A 24475-nucleotide genomic window follows, 5' to 3' on the forward strand; every position below is an offset into this window, starting at 1 on the left:
ACAAGAAATCAATCGGTCAATGCAGGAGATTCAGCTGTAACTTTATACCACCTCGTACATCCTGGCAAGACTTCTATGACTGATTTGCAACAACAGAGACATTTCCTAGAATGTTTTTCTATATTTAAAATATGTGAAAAAGAGTGAAAATCACTTCCCTGGAAGCTTGCAAACAGGAAAAGAGGGCCATCTGAAACAGCATTCATAATCCCAACTCCTCCTATTCTGCTACTGATATTGTATGAATGTCATAACACAAAGGCTACTAACACAGACACAGCTGAGGACTCTGAGCCTTAAAAAGTACTAAGAAGTGTCATAATAGAAGGTACACAGTGATACTGGGAAATCAGAACCCTGAAACTCTCTAAGACTCTTTTCTAGTTAGCGTGAAAGACTTTAAGAGTACCTACAGATCCTTGTTAAAGGTGAATGACAGAAGAAAACAAGAACTCAACGAAAATCAAGTAACCTTGGGGTGTTTGTCTCGTAAATCTGAACAGCTGAGCAATATGGGCATTTGGCAGAGAACTGAAGTTTACCTTCTTTAGAAAATACAGATTTCAGCACTTTCTCCATGTGACACCTACTGCCTGCAACACAATGGTGACACCTCACACCAGGGAATTCTTAAGAGCCAAATTCCCACAGTCAGTTTACATTTTCCCAAAGTTTACCCGCTGCAGCATTTTTGAGGAGTCCCTTATCCTCCCTTGAAAATGTTGAAAAAAATACTATATAAAAGAAACAAACATGCAGGAGTGCTGTTAAAGTTGCTTAACTGCACGAACAGAAAACAGATAATCACTCAGATTATATTTCTTACGTCCTGCTAATATAGCCACATCTGTGTACTTCAGGCAAGGACAAATTTCAAACAGGCCTGCAAGCTGCACTGCCACGGTTTTCATTCTCAGTTTACTTACATATTTAATCTGATTCTCCAAAGCAGTTGCTTCTCATTCACAGGGCAATCATGTATACATCCACGTGTCCAATAAACCTCTTTGCTAAATACTTGTGAACTTACTGAAATGCATCAAGTTCCCTAAAGTTCCTTAGAAAACATAGGTTACCTTTACAAAATAAAAAAGTTGTTGTTCTGTTTTTCTTTGTTATTTTTGGTTCCTCTGTGGACAGCGTAAGCATCTTCAGAGGCAGGAGAAGGAAAGTGCTCCAGCTAACAAGTTCAACAAAATGACACAGCATGAGTTGCATCATTTTGCAGTCTTTATGTCCTTCTTCTGACCTAGGTGCACTGCCCTTCTGATAAGAAAAGGTTCTGTTTCCTTGAGATTAAAATACAGCAAAGTTTTGAGGATTGATAGGGATACCAAGTTAAGTGGCCTTACAAAAACACGGTACAGTTTTTCCATCCATTGCTAAACTGCTCAAACACAGATACAGATAATGCCTCTGGCTTCCCTTTTATCTTTGGAAAGGCCACAGAATTACAGTTAAACATTTATCCCACATAGTATTCCTAAAAACTTCTTCCTATTCTACCTCTGGTTTCAGAGAAAATGAGAACTGGCTTGGAGACCACACTGGGTGTTTTCCTCTGATCATTTTGGACTACTCTGGACTTGCAATTCCTCCCTCTCCCTCCCCCCAAAGAAAAAAAAACCCTAATATTTGTAACCAACTTTCAACATCTGCTTCATCTTATACAGCTTTAAGTGTCATTTTCTACAATGACAGCTCTTCAATACATTTCTTGGGTGTTAATACAGCAACTGAATTGGAAAAGGGCACTACATATATGAACTCCACAGCAACAAACTGAATAGCAATTCAAAGATTTCTCCAGCATTAAGTTCCTCTCTGACCCAAACACCAATCTGACTGAAAGCCAGAGCTATTTTTATTTTAGCCCTACTTCAGGGTGGTTTGGGGTCCTCCTTGCACAACAGGTGAATTTAAATTCCAGCTTTAACTGCAAAAAATTCTCCTGCATAATCTTCAGTTGCTATGACTGCATGCCTTACCAAGCCAGCACTGTCAAACTCTCTGAAGGGGCTAGCTCCTGGAAGCTATCTGTCTGCAGGAACAATTATAGTTTCTAGGCACACCACCACTTTATTTATACGCTTGTTTCTTTATCCTCTCACCTCAATGGTTTGAAGAAAGCAGAAGATTCTTTTTCTACATTAGCCTTCAAGGGTTTGTAGGTCTCACCAGGATCTAGTACAGTACTTAAAGATTCCTACCAAATTCAGAAGACTTTTCTTATTTCAAATGCTATAAAATATTCCAAAATGTTTTATTCAACTGAGGAAAAAAAAAAACCAAAAGCAGAAACTTCCCAAATGGGATCTTTTACCTGGTACAGGATTATAGTTAATATATACTTCATGCTGTGAAACATATCTTGGGGCAAAATTTGCCTTTTAACTACTGACAGACAAGGGTTGCACCACTGCATCACCTACCTAACCTCCTTTCTCACATTTCTGTAGAAGGATTAATTTTAATACGTAGTGAGGTGTGCCAAAGGAATAAGCAGGGGGCTTTCAGAAAAGGTCTTATAACAAGTGACATGTAATGCTGAGACAAAAACGCTGTCTGACAGTCATTCACTGTCCATTTAAGGGGACTACAGTGAATCACTGGGAGCTTGACAACTAAGCAAAATGATGAAGTGTCTCACAAGAAACATAAAATACACAAAATATTTCTGAAGATGTTACTTCTTAATTTTGTTGTTGTTGTTGTTTCTAAGCATTATCTTGGCCAGATTTTGTTAAGTAACTTCTTAAAACTACAAGATTCACACCACAGAATTTTTTCCCCTTTACCTGCTTTATGGCTGTCACAGTTATGACAAAGAATAATGGCAATCCACTGGTAATAGGACTGGTAGGGGTATCTATCATGAGCTAGAAGAGAAGAAAATGTAAAAAAATTAGCCCCACTTTGATTTTACAATTGTACTAAAACAAAAGAAAACACACAAAAAAACAAATCACGATAAGTGTTTTTCCAAAGTTCTAGAGGAATTTTACTGGACATTCTTCAGTCCTGAGCAAAAGTCAGTTCCTGACACCTGAACAGATGTCAATAACGGTACAAACAAAGGTGCCAGGCCACAGAACAGACTTAATCATATCTGTAATGCACGTGCCCATCTGACAACTCATAACTAAAATATATATTTTCACCCTATGAAGACAAATCTATATTTTGCTACGCAGTTTCCATACTCTATACAATCAACCGCTTTACAGTGGTACAGAATATAATAACAACCACTTCAGAAGTGAAAATGAAGTTAAAAACAGCAGTTTCTGCAGTTCATTTATTATTTATTATCAGGTATTAAAGAAACCCTTTTCTTAGAATGCTCCTTTTTGGTTCCTCCAACATGCACATTTCACAATTTGTGCTATCATTGCTTTCATGCCAAAGTGCAGTGTATACACTAAAACGATGTATGTGTGCATGGGGGGGGGAAGTGGTGGCTCTCCTCTGCTGCAGGAAAAAATCATCACGGTCAAGTGCTGCAAGGAAAATATACACAAGAGAGGTATTCAAAACCACAGACACTGATTTCATTCACTTTACCTGAGACTTATGGCATTGCTTTGGGAACCATTAAAGAAGAAGAAAAAAAAACAAAAACAATCACACGAAGTTTACTCTGTTAAGAGCCAAGAACCACAGAGAAAACAGATTATGACATTACCACATGTGCACTATTTATTTATTTATTTCACTGAGATGCAAACAACTTAGAAAACACAACAACATCAGACCTAGCTTGCAACACTGTGTGTTCTTCAACTACAGCATTACCATTTCATCCTGACAGCACACTGTCCAAGACAACCCCTGCCAGGAGCCTCTAGTTCTGGCTGGATAAGTCTAACCATGACATTTCTGCCATTTGCAGTCTCTCCTCTCTCAAGATGGGCTCACACATTAAAGAGAAGCAAGTTTTCTACCAGCGGAATCACCTTGGCATATCTGTACTTATTTCACCAGAGCACCATGGACCTGAGCCTGCTGAAGGGATGGACACATACCCATCACATAGCTGGTCATCACACAACCAAAATGCAGTCTGTCACCATGTTTCTGGCATGCATATGTGAGGTGGACTGCATTGTGCTACACATTTAGACACAAAATAAGAACCTGCCCCAGCCCTGCCATCCCCAGGGGAATAAAGTGGCAAAGACAGGCACTGCATTGTGGTCGCACGAGATTCATACAACAGAGAAGATACCATGGTGATCAAATGTAAAGGCACCTTTGCCTCACAAAAAGACAAGTATTATATATTAATGAAATTCTGGATGGGACTTGAATAAAAACAAAATTCTGTACAATAGAAAAATAGCAAGGAAGAACAAAAATGACTGCAGCTTTATTCCTATTATGTTTCCAAGAACAAAGACACATACACAAGACATCTCTCATACCAATTAGGATATTCACTTGAGTCATGAATTGTGAGAAGAATAGGATTACACTCTGAATAGAAGTTCTGCCTTTAGGTTCACAATGGTTCATGGACATTGTGTTTAGATATTACTAAGTCTAAACTAATAGTTTGAAAGAAACATATTTCAATTTCAATCACGTAAGTGAATTTGCATTAGGAAGAAACAAAAGCTTGAAAAAAGCAACACTCTATGGTAACCATAAGTAGCATTTATGTTCTCTCTGGCATGCTCCCATTTTCCCTGCACTATGATATACTATATAAACAGTATGGAACAAGAAGGACAAAGTCAATATTCCTAACTATAAGGACAGAATAGGCAACACGTTTCGTTAAACAAAGCTAAAACAGTATGACTTTAGCAATTCCTAACGTGAGAATTTTCAGTGTATTAGAAAGTTCATTCTTAGTAATGGGAAAGAAAAAGAGCAAGGGACACAGGAGGCAAAGGATTAACAAATGTACAACTGGTCCTGCTACTTACACATGGCATAATCTCAGATAAATTTTATGAACACTTCACTACTCCTGTTTTTGTCAAATGAGGTACCAACTTCTTCAGGTGCATAAGGTACGTATTGTCAAACAACACGAAGGGCTGAACACATGCCAAGTATCTTATTTCACCATGAAAGAAAAGTTTATGTAACTGTCTCTGCCTTAGATATGAACTGTGTCTTTCAAATGGTATAATCTCACCCTTCAACCTCCCTCTCAATAATCCTTCATCGCAGCCCACAATAGCTCAAGAGAATTTATGTACAATTACAGAGCTGGAGGTACAAATATCACAGTAAATTTACAGACTTATCCTTTCAATACACTTGCAGATGTTCTTAATCAAAAGAAACGTATCTGGCTACAAAAGCCACAATGATATTTTTGACCTATACTTTACTGGCAGCAGCACTGACGCCTTCAAATCTGACAAACTTCCAATCCACGCTGTAAATTCTGGGTGTTGCTTTTATGTGAACAAATTGAATTTGAGCATTTTAGAACTGTGTGACAACCATGTACTGATTTACAAAAGTAAGATTTCATACAGAACAAGAATGTGCAACGCCGTCCAATTTCATGCAAGCAAACTTCAAATTTTACCAGCAAAGCTGGAAACGTCTTGTTCTTACAGACAGAATACATAAATTGAGAAGTTAAGAAGTTAAATTCATACAATGGAAAATAAGTGGCAGAATTCACAACACAAACAGTAATTTCCATCTTAGTTTCTATGGCTAAACTGAGTATTACTCAACTTACCTGAACCAAAAATATAATCAGAAAATAAAAGTTGGCTACTCTTCTGAACTGTTCAAATAAGTTTTTCGGAACAAAATTCCACACCGTATACTGAAAGAAAAAAAACCAAAAGAGTTACGACATGCTGAACAGTTTTTCAGTGGAATTCAGTCTCTCTCCTATCAAACTCAATGTCTCATTTTCCATCTGCCCACCCCAGACTGCCTCTTGGCTGTGCTCTACTTCCACAAAGAACAGCTATATCCAATCTCATGGGCCCATTAAGGACATCCAGCAGGAAAGCAGGGGTAGTAACTGCACTGCCTTTACAAAAAACATTCTAACTGTTCTCATACCAACTTGTATACGAGCAACCAGAATAATTTGGTTTCTTGTAGCCAGGCTATCAGAGAAGAGATTTATTCTTGAAGCTATACCCTTTCTCTCCTACACTTCAATGACAAAATACACCCCCTCCCATCAGTTCTGCTGATTCCTATCCAAGGCCACAGTAGGAAGGAATTTGCAACTGCATTACCTTGCTTATGATTTGGCAATTTTATAAATCTTCATAAAAAACCTTCCCCCTTCCTATTAAATCACATCCAGACATGGGTTAAACTAGTTTAAAAGCCACTGCAGAAGGTCTGACCAACATGCCTCATCACTCTAGACATGGGCTCCAGGGAGAAAGCGATGGGATGTACCAAATATTTTCCCTTACCTTGGATGATATGATTCTGTTATCTGCAAACTTCTGAGGAATATAATGGCCATGCTGGGGAAAACGATTTGCTATATAAATAGTTCGTGTATCGCTTTGATGCGGTGGGTCAAAACCCTGGAACACAAAATAAAAAAAGGCATCAGGAAACACGACTTTATTACCCATCATTTAAAGGACACGAAAAACCTGCTAACTTTGTGCTCAAAAAACAATAACCAGCTGTGAAGGAACAGATGTAGAAAGCGGGCTTTTGTATCGGAAAGCAAAATAACCTGTACACTAAAGTCTGTCGTCGTCAAGAGAATTTTCAGAAGTTGAATTAAAAAAAATTCCAACTTCGCAGTTGTGTGTTCATTCTGCAAAATTTAAGAAAAAGACACCATAAGCCTCAAAAAGCTTCATGAAAATTGAAGGAGAAAAGCAGCAGAAACGGAGATATAAACTTGTAAACTATGGAAAAAAATCATGGCAGTGCCCATGATAACCTTAACAGATGAAAAGAAAAGCAAAAGTTCAAACTAGTATGCTGTGACAGCCAGGTTTTGTGCAAGTTCTCACAGCTTAAAAGTAAAGCCAAACACGCCTGACTAGACAGCAGTTTTTCACAAACAAATTCAATTAACAAGAACAGGTTGGCTAATCTCAAAACTCAAAACATCTACCATTGATTCTCACATTAACAATAGCAACAACGAAAGCAAACACAAAATAAATTTTACTCCATAATACTTTGCAATAGTTTCCTATCTAAACAGCAAATCTGAGCAAGGCCCCTTGGAAGCTAAGCTTTGCTTCAGGCCCAACACTCAGGATTTTCATCAAATGCCTCTGAAAGCAGAGGGGAATGCAGGTATTAAACTGAAACGTGACATATAAAGTAACATGATTTATAACTGAAAACATGATTTATAATACAAAGTTGCACAATAACCAGCAAAGAGTGAACAAATTGAGGTGACAGCCTAAGGCAGGGGAAACTCAGGAAATGCCAGCACATCTTCCAGCATAAAGAAGGCTCTTCCACTGGGAAGTAATCTGAAGGTAAGGAAGAATAGAAGCAGGCTTCAGCTGCAGCAATAGAAATTTAATCTGGTGCTGGAAAAACAAATTCCTTTCTGATGGCAAGGAATAATTAGAAACCAAACCAAGTCATGTGGGAAGGCAGTGATGTCTCTGTAACACAAGGGCTTATATCTAGGTCACTCTTGCCTATCTTTACTCAAGCCTTTCCTGGGGCTACATGACTCACACAGCCTTTGCCAGCTCTTATATTCTGACCTGGAGAAACAGGTGATAGCGAAAGACAACAAGAGAGACAGTGACACACAATTCAGATAACAGGCCAAGAAAATGACTAAAATACAAATAAAAAGCTCTACAGTGCAGTGCTAACCAGCAATTAAACTTGGAACCATCAAGTTGTTCCCACCAGTGACTGTGCGGAATGTCATGAAGCTCAGCATGAGAGACAGACATTTATCTTCAAACTGACGAATATGATTTGTGTCATTTACAGTCTCCTTGTTCTCTGACACCAAGAGAAAGGACAGCTGATAAAACAGGCAGAAAGGGCATTGCCAGTTCCAGTACTGGCAGTGAGGAATTTACTTTTGCAGTTGCATTGTTCTGCTTGTGAAACCAGGCTCAGACCTTGGTTCACCTCTAATAAGAACTGGTATTTCAGAGAGCTCCAACAGAAAAGACTTCAGTACCAATTCATCATGGAGGTGATGAACACAGAGCATGATGAACTACACAAAAAAATGATTGATACATTGAAGCATTTTTACTCACTCAAAGTTCTCTAATATCGGATGCGAGGAAAGTTCACGTTCGGGACAGTATCACTTAGTAAAGGCATAATTAAAAGTACCTTTCAAATCTTCAAGTTATTGCATTAGTCATCATTAGTAGAGAAACATTTCACATCAGAAAGAAAAAGGTGTAGAAGAAAGAAGGGGGTAAGAACAGGAGAGTTCTGAGTGAGACCTGGAGAACAAAGCTCGTACGGTGAGCAGCGGAGGGCTGCAGAGTCACTGTGGGATATTAAAAAAAATGTGCCTGTTGAATGCTGACATTAAATTAAAAAATAAAGAATGCTTGTAGCAGAAGCAGCTTGGAAATGGCATCTGTGGCACATCATTTGTAAATCAGTGCTGAAGATGCCACAAAAACACTGTGCTCAATTAGTAAGAGCAGGCACGCAGATGTATCTCAGAACATGTCTGGCGCTCACAAAATGCCCAACTCCCTCACTCTGTAAAGTCACATTCTCCATTTCAAAATGACTGAACGTAAAGCAGAGGCGAAAGCGAAAAAGCAAAGAGAGCAACAGGCAGTCTTCCAACGGTGGTAAACGGCACTCTCTGTGCTTCTTACTCAAAGGTAGTGAAGCAAATGAAAAATGTCAGAGTCGCTTCAAAATCACCAGTATTTTTTTTTCTGTAGTACTTACATATCCCTTTTAGGTCACTATTTGAGCATCTGAAAATTGATGAGCTTTATGGCATTGTCATTGAAGAGCAAGGACCTCCAAACAACACAGCCCTGGTTGAAGGAACACTTTTAGCAGAGAACTCTGCTCTGCTAGAACTAGAACAAACAAATTACAAGTGAGGGATGTGTTTTCCAAAGCACAATCTGAAGCCACGAGAGTTTACAGCTGCTGCCATTTGAGCAGAACAGCTCAAAACTGCAGACCGTACATATCTAACTCTGTTTTGTTCAGATCTATCACAGCAAAGTGCCAAAGCTGCTCGCCCAGCAGACCCAAGGCAACAGCACGGGAGGTGGGCAGGCTGAGGACATGAACCTCCGGAGGTGCAGAGCTCTGAATGGCAGAGGATGGACCCCTGACAGCCCCAGCTACAGCAGGGAGTGAGCGGCAGAGCTGGGAAAGGAACCCACAGCTCCTCATCTTTATTTCTGTAACCATGAGAGATGTTTCAAAATTGCCCAGCAACCATGCCATTATATAATTATCTAATGAGAATTCTCCTCCATTGAAATTTTAATTACGCATCCCTTCCAAGAAAGTTCAACTTCGGTGCAGGATTTAACTGTTCAGGAAGAGAAATTCCTGTAACACTCCTCAGAGCGCGACGACTGTCACAGATCTTGCTCCTGCTGCAGCACCGCAGTGCCTGTAGTGCAAACCTCTGCCCAAGGGGACTGGGGCACCGGCTGTATGCAGAGCAGCACCGAGCAGGAAGAATGCTGCCCCCCAGTTTCACTTGGAAGCAGCTTCTTTGTCAGTTTCTAACGTGGTTATGAAACTGAGCCACAGAACTAGGGTAACGTGCCCTTCTCAGGGGTTTCTGCAGCTAAGCAGCATGAGCAGGGAATCCCTACATCAAGTTCTGAGTCTTGAAAAATAAATTCATAGCTGTTACTGACACTTTTCAATAGAAGCTTCTTTTCGTAGGGCTGTCTGACGAGGTGATTCCTACCTAAGTTCACAGCCCATTGACTTCATAACAAATAAAGCAAAGTTTATTGCAAAGCCTGATGCTTAAAGACTTCTTAATCAGGTGTATTACATGAATCATTTGTAAATAAACATCAGTTTTGACCTTACAACTGACTTTAAAAAAGGAAAAAAAATCTGCTCAACTTGTTTTCCTCCTTTCATGCTGCAAATTAAATATGGATTTATTGGCTGGGGCTGAGCCACTCAGCTTTTTGTTTTGTTTTTTTCCAAAGTATAGACCAAGCCTCATCTACCACTGGAATACAGCTCTCCTATTTCATCTTCACTACACAACAGCCTAATAGAAAATTCTCACCCAGATAAACCTGACATATTTGCTTTTTGAAAACAGCTGAAATGAACATGACTTATCTACAACACAACGATGTCTGAGTCAACCTGATTTATAAAGCAGAAAGCCAGACTAGTTTTTTGGAAAATAGAAAAAAAAACAAACAAAAAAAAAAAAAGTGATTCGTGTTTGTTGTTTTAGAAATAAATCCGTACTGACTCTAACCAAACTGGAAGGCATTTTTACTGAACACTTCAGTAGTGATTTCCTCAGTGTTCTGAGTTAGATGGAGACATGATCCATGTAGTAAACTAAGCTCCTCTTAACCAGCATAGGAAACACACTTGGGAACTGAGGGGAAATGTCTGACTGTGATTGTACCATTTCTTTGATGAAAGAAACTGCCTCCAACAACCACCTCTCCTCTGCTTCCCACATCACATCCTCCACCTCTCTGCCATACTGGGGAACAGCCTGTGCAGCCCCACGGTAAAGTGGAGTGGGAAACTGACCAGGCTGAAAAGCCACCATGTTCCCAGTTCTGTTCTGTTGGGTTTTTTTTTAATGGATCAGTTCCCTAAAACAATCTATTACACGGTCAACTCAACAGCATGGCCAGCACCAATGTAAACATGCAGTGTGGAAGAAGTTCTGCATTGCTGCTGCTCAAGCAGCAGAAGCATGAACAAGGAGCTGGGTAACTGAAGAAAATAAGCAGAGTAAATAAGTGAGAAGCACCACAATAAAGTACTGTGCAAAGGAAGAGACAGCCATCCCATCACCTGCAAGCATAAAGAAAAAAGAAAACCCTCCTCCATCTACCTCCAGCTCTTATTTCACCAATACCACTACTATGAAGCTTACCCTAGGACAGCATGCCTTCACACCCTTCCCAAGCACTCTAGAGCACTGTTAAGTGAGACAAATCTGCGGATCTCTCAGCTAGGATTAGCGATACATGAGACCAGCACAGAATAAACCAGCTGCTGTTTCAGGCTTTGTAATACATGCATCAATAGTCAACTGACAAGCAATTTTTGCTTAAGACTTGCCTACAAGCAGCGTATTAACAATCCCCCTGTGTTTTTTGGTCATTCACATCTCTTACAGGAAAAAAAAGGAAAAAACCTATTTACAAGAAGAACTCCTGCTACTGAAACCTTCAGGGTCAGAAAGAAGGAAGGCTCAAGCAGAGGCTTCTCCTCATTTCGGAAACTGCACTGGACACAGCTCAGGAAAGCAGCAGCTCTCCAGAACACTGTTCGGACATCACGTACTGGTTTACAATGCTAACAAATGTAACTGAAGTCTGTCCCAGGAACCCATTTATCTGAGAAGGTCGACCACAGCTGCAGAAACACCACGGCATTTCCTGGCAGATATCCCAAAAGCCTGTTATTACCTGCTGCCAAGTTTGCTTTGATTAAAGGTGTTCTGAGGAAATTAACTTTCTTGCTTTGGATTATTATTTTTTTAAATATACATGGAATAATTTTCCTGCTGCCAGATAAGATGATCTATTCATACTCTATGCACATTTTCAGAAGCCTGTGTGAATTTATACTCAAACAGTAAGCAGTAATTCTCTCAGTCATGTAGCTAGGCAGTAGTCGAACTGAATTTGTCATATCAAAGGTTAATGTGAAGGCAGGATCGGCCTCTCACAGCAATTTTAAACAAGTACTGAATCAGCTGAAGTACCCCGAGGTTCACATAGTGCTGTGCAATTTGTTCCTGCCCTTTTAAATATTACTGCAGTAAAGACATAAAAGAGCATTGCAAGTCGTGCACCATCCAGGCAGCATCCTCCTCCTGCTCACACGGCTGTGGTTGTTTAGCACAGCTGATAAGAACCCATTTTGTAACTTCCCAAAACACCTATTGTCAGAATACACTATTTGGAGCAAACACTGTACGAAACAAGAGATCATGAAAGCAAGAAACACTCCTTCCACAAAGCCAATAAATAAATACCTAGTACTGTGTTTAGAGAGGTCATGCTGGTGCTTGGAACAAAGGCCTGGTCACATGCAGCTCAAGCTGTTCTTATCTTCATTTATTTTGTCAGAACGCCCATCAGATGCTCACAAAAAGAATTTGGAAAAATCCCTGCTTAAAAAAAAACCCATCCACTTCTTGTTTACCTGCACAAGTAAGGAGCAAGCTGAAGCAGCCTCCTCCACCCATGCCAGCTCCCTGCTCAGCTGACTGAGGCTGAACACACCGATCCTGTAACACCAATGAAGCCCAAAGGGAAAAGCCAGCTGAGAATGCAAGTTAGCAGCCCTACCAGAGCTCTGCCACAGACCTATGAGATGCTCAGTTCTGCCAGCAGTGAAAAACTGTAACAGAGATTAAGGGACACTGCTTAATTTTAAAATAATCCCACTTTACATCAGCTAAGGAACAGGCTTTCTCGTACGCCTCCACAATCCAAATTGCTGCATTTATGCAGCATAATCCACAGCAGACATTATGTGACAAAACAAATGTCTGTCTTCAACTGAATTCCAAGTTTGCATTTTTTTCCTACAATCTTACTAGAATTCCTATGCTCCTGCATTCAAATTATTTGATTAACCAAATGCCTATGATACATCCCTCCTCTGCCATTAACAGCCTCCCAATAAAATGTGTACTAGTGGGATGGCACACACCCACCTTTACCAGTGACCTCTCATCACAGGCGGTGCTGCCCGGACAGAACGGCAAGTTGAAAGAAAAGGGCTGTACTGCTGCAGAGAGGAGGATGTGCTACTAATAGAAATGAAAAAGGAAACCACTAAACAAGAGGAAAATGGCAGCAGAGACTTCTGGCAAGAATCAAACACATGCATGGCAAAACAATCTGCTTCAGAGCTGACAGAAAAATGAGATTTTTCAATCAAAGTGCACTGAACTCTTAGAATAAATTCAGTGACCATTGAAATTCTAAGCAGAAAGTCACAAGCTCCCTAAAAGGCTGGTGGTTTCAACACCTACTTTGCAAGGCCATTCAGGGCCATTTTTCTTTCTTAAATAAATTAAAAAAACATTGAATTATGTCAGTCAAAGAGAACTATCAGAAGTTGAAGTTTAACAGGATCTGTGGTCCAGAAATCTTTGTTCTTTTGCTCAAAAAGTATGTTATTTTTGCTGAAAATATAGGAAGAACTTCGAACGCATAAAGTGCTACAATTCTGCAGTGCTCCATCACACAGAAAAAGCAGCAGCCAAGCCAACTAAACCACACCAAAAGGTACAGAACCAGGACAGTGCATGGAACAGACAGCACAGAACTCTTTCCCATGCCTTGAATGATCAGAGTCAAAATGAAATAAACAAATATCTAATTATCTATTCATGGTCACTGGATTCATACAAGTCACTCAATGCTAAAGGCAAAGAAAAAAAAATTCTTGCTCTGAAATAAGACACTCAAAGTCTGTGTCACATTACAAACTTTGTTTTTCACTTAAAATCACAAAGCAGTGTTTAACTTGCAGCTAGCCAGCACTCCATGCACAGAAACTACATTCAACAGTTCCGTGACTGGACAAACACAGAAGGATCACACAGCTTTTCAGCTTGGAAACTGCGTGCACTCTGAACTCAGAATGAAGAGCCATTAATGATCCCGTTTCATTCAGTCACAGAAGGTTCCTGCCCTGTGCTGTCCATACAGCCACTACCCCACGTGAATACTGACCAGCCCCGTGCTCAGTATCCAGATGACTTCCAACAGGCAGTAGTTACCTGCATCGATCAGCTCCTGCACTGCAGGTTCAATTCGGATTTCCCTTCAATATGAAAAACACTTGAAAATTCTTCCAGAAACACCCGAGGCCCTGAATAACAAAGCTGAAGGCTTTTCCAAAACGTGTGTCACAGTTGCACTGGTGATCACTCTGACAGTTGTTGCTTTATGAATTTCAGGGAAAGGGAACTCAGCTCACAGCTAGAGCTGCCTGGCTCTTCCCCCTAACAGGTTTGATGAGTTCTGTTCCATGAACACCACAGATTTGAGGCTACTCCCTGTATCAAATACCGCTCTGAGTTTTGATTCCTTTACAAACATGATTTAGGATCTAAGTATTAGTTTAATGTACTGCTTTCAGACATGTCTACACACAGCCTCATCCCTAAAGCCCCCTAAATCATAAGCTCCCTTCCTGTCCTGTCATAATTCTTTTTCCAGTTAAAATATCAGCAGAAGTCACACAGCCACACAGAACGAGCACACAAGGATGCACGGGAATTAAGGAGTAACTAAATGCAACAGCACATAGCACAATACAGTTTCTGGTATATGACACTTCCTTGTACAGTATTTCAGGATGAAAACAAACAGCTTCCTTGTGCCTGTATCATTATCTCCCCACTCCCACAGTTACTTTCACTCAGTGCAAACAAGAAGAAAAAGGTCCTCTTAAGGCACAGGACGTGGGAGGCCAAGGAACGGCAAGGTCTTCTAACTGACGGTGTGCCTGCTGGTCCTATTGTCTGTCATTTCCACCACTGTCTGTACTACTGCTAAGTGGTTTCATTTAAGTTCTGGTGTCGTTATTACTCTTGTCCTTCAAACAGCAGGCAGTTGAAAAGGGGTTTGTATATTAAAAAAAGTCTAGCAGCAAATGTCACCTGTGTTTTCCTGAAGAGATGACCCTGCTTTCACAGAGCTGTTCTGCCAGATCTATTGGTCTGCATCTTTAATCTGCTGGCTTATAAAGACACATCATGCTAGAAATTAAAGGATTTTTTTTTGAAAGTATGTTACAGATGCCTTGTCCTCAGAGACAGTGGCAGTCATGACAACAGAGGACATCACAGTAAGAAAAAACAACAGCTGCCAATCCATCCAAAACTAGGAAAATCAAATACCATGTATATCCATAACACAGATGGTAAATCATTTAACTCAGCACAGACTGACTTGCCTCAGATTTTATGTTTTATCTTCTGAGGAGAGTTTAGAGGTAACGCCCCAAAACTGTAACTAGATAATAAGGCAGCTATTAAGGGAGCACGACCTCCATAGCAAAGAGACAACACAGTCCACGAAACCGTTGCACAGTTGTGTAACAACTGGAAGAGACAAGAGGTCTAAGTTGCACACAGGACACAGCGGATGCCTCCCCCAGCACAGCCAGCTGGTGGCAGGCAGGGCCAGGCTCTGCGCTTTGGAACACACGGTGCTGCAGATGCATCAGCCCCCACCACTTGCAGAATATTAGAAGACAAAAAGGTTAAAAGACCCAAATGCAATGGGAGGACTAGTCCAGCAGGTCACAGCATAAAACCCATGGCCATACATTCACCTGTGTTAAGACCAAGTGGACCACAACCTCACAGTTGTCCCCCTAGTTTGGTCTTTTACAACATTAACAAGTCTGTGATCCTCAAACAGCACAGCCCCCAGGCTGTCCCAACAAAATTCTCACTGTGATCCATCAATGACAGCACAGAAGGCAGTCTGAACCAGGGGAACTCTTGCTGAGCAAATACACATTTTCTTTCAAAGTACACAAAGACTAATAGTCATTCATTTTTATCAAAAGAGTGCAGTTGTTAGTAGGTAAGAAAGGAGGGAAAAAACATGTAATCCAGAAATCAAAGTGATTTCAGAAGCTAGGATCCTCAGTCACTGGAATAGTTCAAAGTACTTTCAGTATGCAAAAAACCCGGCAACTCTTAAACCAAAACAGACCCCCAAAAAAATCAACAACACATACCCCACACCCAAAGGCTTGCACTGAACTGATTATTTGAAATGATTAAGTTAGAAAAGTACACACACTAGTGTAAACAAGGAGACTGAGCACTGTTCTTATACAGAATGCAGTGAGTTATTACAGAATACCTTCTGCTCCTCTCAGGACAACTCGGCAGATCCTAATACCTGGACAGAAAGGGAAAAAATCCTGACATACAGGCCTGCAGCGCTACTCCATGCAAGGACATTCCTCCAAAGAGCAAAAGTTTTCATCTGAACTCACTCAACAGATGACCACATCTCCTCCTGATACTGTTCTTGGGAGGAAGACAAAAACCAGAACCAAATACCAACACAAAACAAGCAAAAGTATTCCCAGTGATTCTGCTGTAGGAAGAAAAAGCTCTGCCAAGAGTGGCCCAGCTCCGCTTCTCTTGGGCTGTCCTTCACAGAAGAGGGCTGTGCAGGCAGCTTTTGTGCCTCTCCCTTGCTGCTCACACACGGCCACACTGCTGCACATCAGATCAGTGGGCTCAGACCCCACAAAAAGCAGCTAGGAGGGAAATCTGTGGACCTGTGCTCACTCAGCAGGACTCACTGCAAAACTCTGCAGCTGGGTTCCTGCACACAGCTGTTGTAGCACAGCTTTGGAGACCTCCCTGCCAGACAACTAAATCACCATTACTTTGTTGATACCGCTGCAGCAGCTCTTATGCTGCACATACAACATTAGGACATTAATGCAGCTCAGATCCTGACACAAATCCATCACACCAAGCAGTGCAGGAAGTTACTGAGCATTATAAACATGCTTTGCACCAGTACTGCACAAACTTCACACAGAGAGCTACCATAAGCTGTATACAGAACAGCAATGTAGTTTATCGTATTTGGAAATGCAAATCAAGTGTACCATTCCTCAACATTAATGATGCTTCCCATCACTGTTTCTTAGCTGCTTTTTTCAAGCAGGGCTGGCCATGCCTGTGCTGTTATGCAACCTGCAGCAAATCCACATGGCCACGGTCCGCCTGCAGCTTCAAGGTAACGCAGCCACAACTCGGGCATCCTCCTGCTCAGCACTCCTCTTTCACATGCATTGGGGCATTTCAGTCATTTTTTAACACGAGTAATTATACTCCACTTATCTTTACATTTTTTTAATAACTAAAACCTGTCACTCCATGGTATTACAATACTGACTTACTGAACAGTGCACTCACTAATGGACGGCATCAGATAAACAAAACCCCAGACCACGAGCGATGCGATGGGGAGCTGTTAGCTGCTTTTGATGAAACAAAGCAAACTAACAGCCAAGCTACCAAAACTCCTGAAAATTTTTAAGTCCCAATTAATTTTTAAGTTTTTTACTGTCACTCATTTCATTTATTTTCTATTTTTTTATGCTGGAGGTCACTCCCATATGTTCACAGACTAAAGCACAGCAAAGTTACCACTTCAGGAACACAGCTGAAACCATTTGAATTGCATACTAGGTCACCTCATGACTTGTTTCTAAGAACACCTGTTTCATTTTCCCTGCCCCCCCCCCTTCACAACTCACATTAGAGCACAGGGTTTCAAACACACGTGTATTCAGGACCATCTCATTAACGAGTACAAGAAATACAGTCCTCTTAAACAAGAAGTTGCAAAATATTCGCTGGTTTCACATAGAGTACTTAACAACTATGTTCAGCAGAGTACCAGTCCCTCCTCTTTTTCCTCTGTCCACACTTCCTCACACCGTTTTTGTTTTGCATTACTGCAACAACCAGCTTCGATGACTCTCACATACGTGCCTGGATCCAACCCATACAGGAACAGTTTTTTCAGAACCTGTTGCCACATGGAACGCAGGTAGAAATGCGTGCTCTAAAGGAATCCAATCTCACACATTCCTCCCCCTTCGTCAGAAATATCTCAGACAGGCTTTGCCATTTTCTGATTCAAACAGTCTGAGCATTCCTTAGAAGGCAGAGCCATCCCTGCTACAAACAACCCGGGTTCTGTCATCCCACTCTTCCCACTTGCACCAATTATCTTTTCAACATCCTTCCCCTGGTTCTCAGCTTTCTGACATTCCTTCCTAATACAAACTAAACATCACAGCCGTATGAAGAAGTAAATGTGTGGGATGTATGTTAAATGAACCATCATACACAGGGATGAGCTGCCTGAGTGTCCCTCTGAAGAAATACGCATTGTGGTAACTATCTTAAGCCATGCTTCAACTTAATGAGCTGCAAAACAACAATTAATGTCAAGCAGCAATGTTCATAAAGAAAAACACCAAACCTGTACGTTCCCAATCATTTCTTCCCTGTTGAAGCATCTTATCTCTTTCTTCTACAATCCTAATCCTCTCCTGTGAAAGCTAGTGCAAGTTTTAAGCAGTTATTTTCCCACCAAGGTTTTCCTGTAGAAGAAGAAAAACCACTCACTGCCAAGAGCATTGCTCATCCTGTTATACTAAATTTTTTACTTTCTCTTAAGGCCAGACATGTTTCTGGAAAGCTGGTCAGCGTACAGACAGAACGAAGAGCAGGCACGGTTGATAGACGGATTCCTAGTAGTGATGCAGTGTCTCCTAATCACAGCTCTACAGCTACCAACTTTAAAAACCACATTCAACAATCTCAAGCCACCTTCACAGGGAAAAAAAATATCCTAGTTGTTATATCAAGCAAGCTTTATTCTGAAAAATATGTGCTTGTGACTGAAGAGAAATGCAATCGGAGTTCTAAAAAAGTAATTAATTTCCAGGTCAATAGATACATGTTAAACCAAACCAGTCAGCAGCCACGGAGACCATCACAAAAAACACAGTGCTGTTAAAGGACTATAAAGTCATTTTTAACCACACACTAAATGTACTTAAATAAAGCTTGTGGCTTTGCTTTGGTCCATAGGAAAGATGGGAGAAGAAAAAAAAATAAAGAACTCTCTTTTTGCAAAAGATGATAGATCGAATCAAAGACATCGCTCACAAGACATGCCTTTTAGCCGGAAATACAACAAAGTCAAACTAATGAATTGTTTTTTGTATGAGCCCGGGCAACATCCGGGATGCCATCAATGAAAAAAGTAAGTTTGTAAGTAGACTGAATTCACTCCTTCAGAAAACAGAAGGGAAATAAAGCAGGAAAGAGGCAGGATCCAACATCGCAGGCGAAGCAGGCGCACTCGATGCCGTTCCCCGCCTGCTCGCACGGACCATACGCACAGCAGCGGCTGCAGCAGAGCCCTCGCGAGGCAGCCCTGCTGCGGCCTCTCCCAGGTAGTTTCCCCCGAGATCATTTACATTCCCTAAGGTCCCACTTCATTTCTCATCGCTTTCGAAGCCTTAAGCACAGAGGCCGAGCTCTAAGGTTCGGGCAGTGACACACACGCACAGCAGGTGAAAACCTTCACAGCTTCTGCCGCGTAAAGGAGGAAGCGAGGCCTGCGAGCCCCAGGTGTGTCAGCTGTCCTCCTCCCAGAAGTTCGGGGAGCCAGAGGAGCCCACGGCCAAAGAAACGCGCTTTCAAGAGAAGAACAAATCACAAAACGCCGCAGCAAAACTGCTCCAAACCCCGCGACGCGCGTTAAAAACAAAATAAACAAATAAATTAAAAACTAATTTCAAATCCCCGCACTGCCAGCGGTCAGCCCCGCGCCCCCCACTCCCGACGGGAGAAGCGCTGCCCTCCCTCCTCCCCCCACCCGGGCCGGCCGAGAGTTGGCCGCGCGCGCGAGGAGACACCTACCAGCTGCTGCCGGACCCACCGCAACATCCCCGGCGCCGCGGGTCGCGGCCCCTCGCGGCGGGGCTCCCCGGGCTGCGCCGCGCCCTCCGCCGTCACCGCGGCCGCCGCCTCACGCCGACCGCCCGCCGCGGCTGCCCCCCACGGCACGGGGGCCCGAGGCCGAGGCAGGAGCGGCGCAGCCCCCCCGGCGCCCCGCGGCCGCCATCACAGCGCCGCCCCGACACCCGCGGCTCGCGGCGCTGCGGCCGCCCCCGGGAAGTGACGTTGCGGCGGGAGGAAGGGGCGGCTGGCGGCCCCGCGGGCTCGGGGCTCCGTGTGCTTTGTGCAGCGGAGGGCGGAGGTTGCTTTTCAGCTTTGTTCTATTCACTTATTTTCCTCTTTGTTTCCTGGTAAAAAATGGCACGAGCTGGAACAGTTGAATAAAGACTTTGGAAAAGGGTTGGTGCGTTTATGTAATCTCTGCCAGCTGACGGCTGGTTTAAACTTTAAATTAAAAGAAGTGAGCACACCGCGTTCCGGTGCACACCTGCGCTGAGAGAGTCTGGCACAGAGAGACAACTCTGTGGTGCGACCTCTGCTGTGGCTTCCATTTTGCGCTGCAATCAGCAACCACTTACAGGAGCGAAACTGTTCGGCTCTGAACGCCTCCGCACACCAGTGCAGGCCTGCAGCCTCTGGGCCAGTGCGTTTGGAGTTAACGGAGATTACTGTAAGCAGAAGATACCTGGATGTTTGCAACCAAATTGTTGCTGCTAAGTTGGTGACAAATTGACACTGACTCAGAGACGTCTTGCGGAGTGCGAGCACTGGAGTGCCATTCCTGCCATCCGCCTTTGCTTCCTGGCACTTGTGGCCGACAGCAGGAAACCACAGCCCTATCTGCTTATGTAGTATTTAGCGATCAGTTCGAAATTTAGGACATAATTCAGCCTTTAAGATGGATGATAGAACGTCTGAGCAACGGACTCTTGTGGTGAAGGCTGATGGTTTAAGCATCTGCTTTTAATTAGACAAATACCTTTAAAACAGTAGGGAATAAGGCTGTTTTCATCAAGCAGCTCTGAAAGCTAACGTTAGCAAAACTCCATATTAAATGCTAGCCATTATTTCAAAACATTTAAATACATCAAAGCTGAGTTTAAAACAGCTTGCATTACCCTATTCATCTAATGTGAGTCTAAAATAACAGAGTGATTTCATAGCTGTGGCATGCTGCCCGGAGAGCAGCCTCGAGCCAAAGCCTGGCTGATACACTCATTCTGCTCCTCCTTCCTGATAAGATGTAAGCAGCATCCCAGCCATCAGGCACCAAAAATCACACGCAATTTCTCTGAAGTGTAAGTATATTTGCTGCCAGATTCAAATGTGAGGTGCACTTTCTGCAGAGCTGTATTTCTACTGCTTGCATTCGTTACACAAAGCGACGTGGTGCTTCCTGCCCCACATTGCTGCCATGGTACTGTTGCACTAGACAAAGCCCAAGAGCAAAGGATTTCAACTTTGTGGTTTATATTTCCTTTCAAAAATACATATTTTAGAGGATGAAATGCTATGGATGGGATGTAGCTATTTTGCTGTGTGCCACAGAAGGCTCTGACCCCATTACTTTTCCTATATATGTCAGAACTCTATTAGAATAGCATCCTTGCGTGGAGTTCTTGCTAGTGAAACTCTGCACCTTTTAAATTGCTCCAGAGCTCATGCTAGATGTTTATAAATTTTTCTATCACCCTTGAGAACTAAATCACTTTCAGGAGAAAAAACCTGAAGCAGAACAACCAACTTAGATATTGGCTCACCAATAACGCTGCTGTGCTTTTGAAACTGTCCTAAGAATAATGGCTCCCCTATCAGAGATCTCACTTTAACATATTGTCCTGACATCTTACTTGAATTAACACAGCTAGATTACACAGAGAAAAAGCAACTGCAGAAGAAAAACTTAACCTTCTGATTTGAAAATGAGGTTCAGCTCTAAGCTTTCTTGATCAGACTCCAAGTTTTCCTGTTAAGTAAGAGCAGTGATTTCAGATGTTTGTTTAGCAAAATGAGGACACAAGTGTTGCCTGATACAAAATGTGTATGCAAATATAAAACCACACACAAATATTAGGTCCTGCAAGCTTTTAATTATATGTGCATGAGTAATTCTTATGTAATCGGCAGTACTACATTTAAAATTAAATCTTAGTAACCAGAGAATCATTGCCTCAACATGCAGCCATGGATCTTTTTCCCTTGGCATGCTTTTGCACAAGGCTCACGTGTATTTTAACAGTTCTTGAGTGGTGTTGAGAGGTGCTGGCATGCTGAATGGCCCTGGGTCGTGCAGTGATGCACAATGCTGATGCTGGAGGAGGGTGAATAAAAAAGTTAAGATTAGAAGCAGGGATGTCGGTTAGTGTAGCAAAGAGCACGTATCAGCTCCTTACAGTTCACTGTTTTCTTGATGGAGCATTCCTATCAGTCATTACTTGTTTTTAGTTATTTTGTCATTTCTTTAAATAAGTAATATAATCTTCACGTCATTTACTTTGATAACTATGCAGCTAATTAAAAATGTACACTAACTATAAAAATGCCCATTTTGTTTCTAATCCATGGCAAAAAAAGGAGCTGCCTGAGAAACAAGGAATTTCTTCAAGGCATCTCTGTTCCACAGGCATTCAATTACTGGCTGAAGCACCAATTATATAGCGATAAGCAGGGGCTTATTTTCAGCCACAAGGCTCCATCTAAACACACATGTGGATTCTAGCCTAGAGCAACCAGTCTTCAGGGAAAACGTAGAAGTGTCTTAGAAAATGAACTGAGCTTTTGAAAGGAAAACCTTGTATGTAATATGTTATTCCCCTTTTGTTCCCTGTGAGAGATAAGATCAGATTGAATTATGGGATGCACCTCCTGAAAGGGATGCTTCCAGGACTGTTACTAGATCTAAACAACAGTGCTTTATTTTGTTATTTCTTTGTGTTACTTGTGCACTCAGTTACTAACTGGATCTTAACATATAACCTCAGTATTCTATTTCTGAGGAATCAAACTCTGGTGAGTGGTTCATACAACATACAAAGAACTAGATTTTGAACCCAAGGCTTAAAGTTTGGAGCATCTCCAATGTCCCTGTCCCTGGATGTGCAATAAAAGATTGAATTCCTAGAATAAAAACACATAAACGCAGTTACAAGTATGTAGGTCTCTTGACACTGCTCTCCTGGGCACTGCCTTGACTACTGTAACACAAACTCTGGCACACCTATGTTTGTTAATTTGGAAGGCAGTTTGAGATCTTTATGGGAAAGGAACAAAGAAATTCTGTTTATGGCTGTTCACATTCTCTCTTGATTTAACATCAAAATAGCGTAACACCTACTAATTAGGATATTCCCTGGGTAGTGGGAGATGGGATTTCAGACGCCTTCAAGTAGAGGTTCAAGTAGAGTTCTATGTTTCCTATATCCCGAGGGACTGTTCAAACTACCAAATTTAATAGATATTTTCTAAGCATACAGGTCACAGAAGCAGAAAAAAACCTTAATTTCTAAATCTCAATGTGATTTAGATATGAAGAATGTTTGCTATGATTTTGTTTCCAGAATTCAACTTTTCTAGTATTTGAACTCATACAAAGCTAGCTGGGATGTCTCTATATTATATTCACTCAAATTACTCAGTAGATATTACTCAAGGTATTCCTTGCCATACTTCTAGCTGGGTCCCAGCCAGCCTGAGTACACAGGCTCCTCTTCAGGCTCTTCTCTCACCTCATCCAAGATAAAAACTAAACAATTTGGGAGTGCTTTAATTCAGCTTTCTCCCTCAACTGCTCACACTTTCTGCAAGTGAGGAGATCACACCCCAAGCAGGTGAGTTTATCCCTATCTCAAGAGTGTGAGAGATGAAGCTGGTGGATGATGACTCTAACTCTTTACCTACTCTGTATAACCTTAAAAAAAACCAAACAAGTTACCTCCTCCCTCAGGCACATCCACAACAGGGCTCCAGTGGGTCTGGAGTTCAGCAAATGCCTCAGCAAACAAAGCACAGACAGTTTGGAGCAGGAAGGAAAATTGCAGTGCCTCATCTAAAACTGATACAGTCACCTTGGGTTTTAAAGGACAGAATAAAAGATCTTTGCCAATGTTGGCGGTGAACACAAGTTTCAGATGTATTGGTGGATGTGAGAAGGTCTCACAGATCAGACAAAATCACCAGCTTGCACTTACTCAACACTAGAGGCTGTTTGGTAGAAAAACAGTAAAAATGGATTTTTCCAGAAGAGATACAACAAAAGGATTTATCAACAGCATTTGCCAGACAAAATAACTGGCAAAAATACTTGTTCCTTCCATTACAATGTTTACAGCAAAGTTTTTGGCACCTCAGAAACTGTAAATGAATCACTCCACTCGCTGGTATGTGCTGTGGGACCTATTTGCATCTCAGAATGAATATCTTCAGTTCCTTAAGCACACTGCGCTTAAAATAAGCACTAATGTGTGTGCTTATAACACTGTGTATCTCCAGGCAGATCTCCCAAGATGTGTAAGTGCATCCACCACCCTTCTCACCCTGTCTGGACCCTGAGAATGCTAACAGATCTTCGTGGATCTCAGCAGCACTCCCAGGGCCTCTCCCCATCCTGTCCATGGGACTGGGAGCTCCATTTCAGCTCAGCCTGGGGATATACATGCTTCACCAATGCCACCACAGACTGTCAGTCTCCAGCCTTGCTCAGCCATGGGCCTGTGGGGCTGGACCCTGACCTTATCCCATCATTGACATCATAAATGGGTGACCTGGTTAAATGTGGCCACTGCTTCCAGGCTGTCCCTGCTCCTTTGCTAGGGCAGTGAG

General features: G+C 41.9%; 1 protein-coding gene across 3 annotated transcripts in view; it reads right to left on the bottom strand.

Moving 5' to 3' along the window:
• The window catches only part of ATP11B (ATPase phospholipid transporting 11B (putative)), a 52043-nt gene extending 32200 nt beyond the window's left edge, over positions 1-19843 (bottom strand). For all 3 annotated transcript variants that reach the window (XM_065748350.1, XM_065748351.1, XM_065748349.1), the window contains exons 1-4: positions 19619-19843; positions 6411-6527; positions 5708-5797; positions 2799-2879 (exon numbers count right to left, since the gene is read on the bottom strand). In XM_065748350.1, the coding sequence (XP_065604422.1) occupies positions 2799-2879; positions 5708-5797; positions 6411-6527; positions 19619-19645 (315 nt within the window). In that variant the 5' untranslated portion in view covers positions 19646-19843. The remainder of the gene's footprint in view (positions 1-2798; positions 2880-5707; positions 5798-6410; positions 6528-19618) is intronic.
• Between the last annotated feature and the right edge of the window lie 4632 nt (positions 19844-24475).

The sequence above is a fragment of the Cyrtonyx montezumae genome, unplaced genomic scaffold (genome assembly GCF_038088225.1).
Source record: "Cyrtonyx montezumae isolate F1298 unplaced genomic scaffold, pur_monq_1.0 scaffold_5, whole genome shotgun sequence".
Classification (NCBI taxonomy): Eukaryota; Metazoa; Chordata; class Aves; order Galliformes; family Odontophoridae; genus Cyrtonyx; species Cyrtonyx montezumae.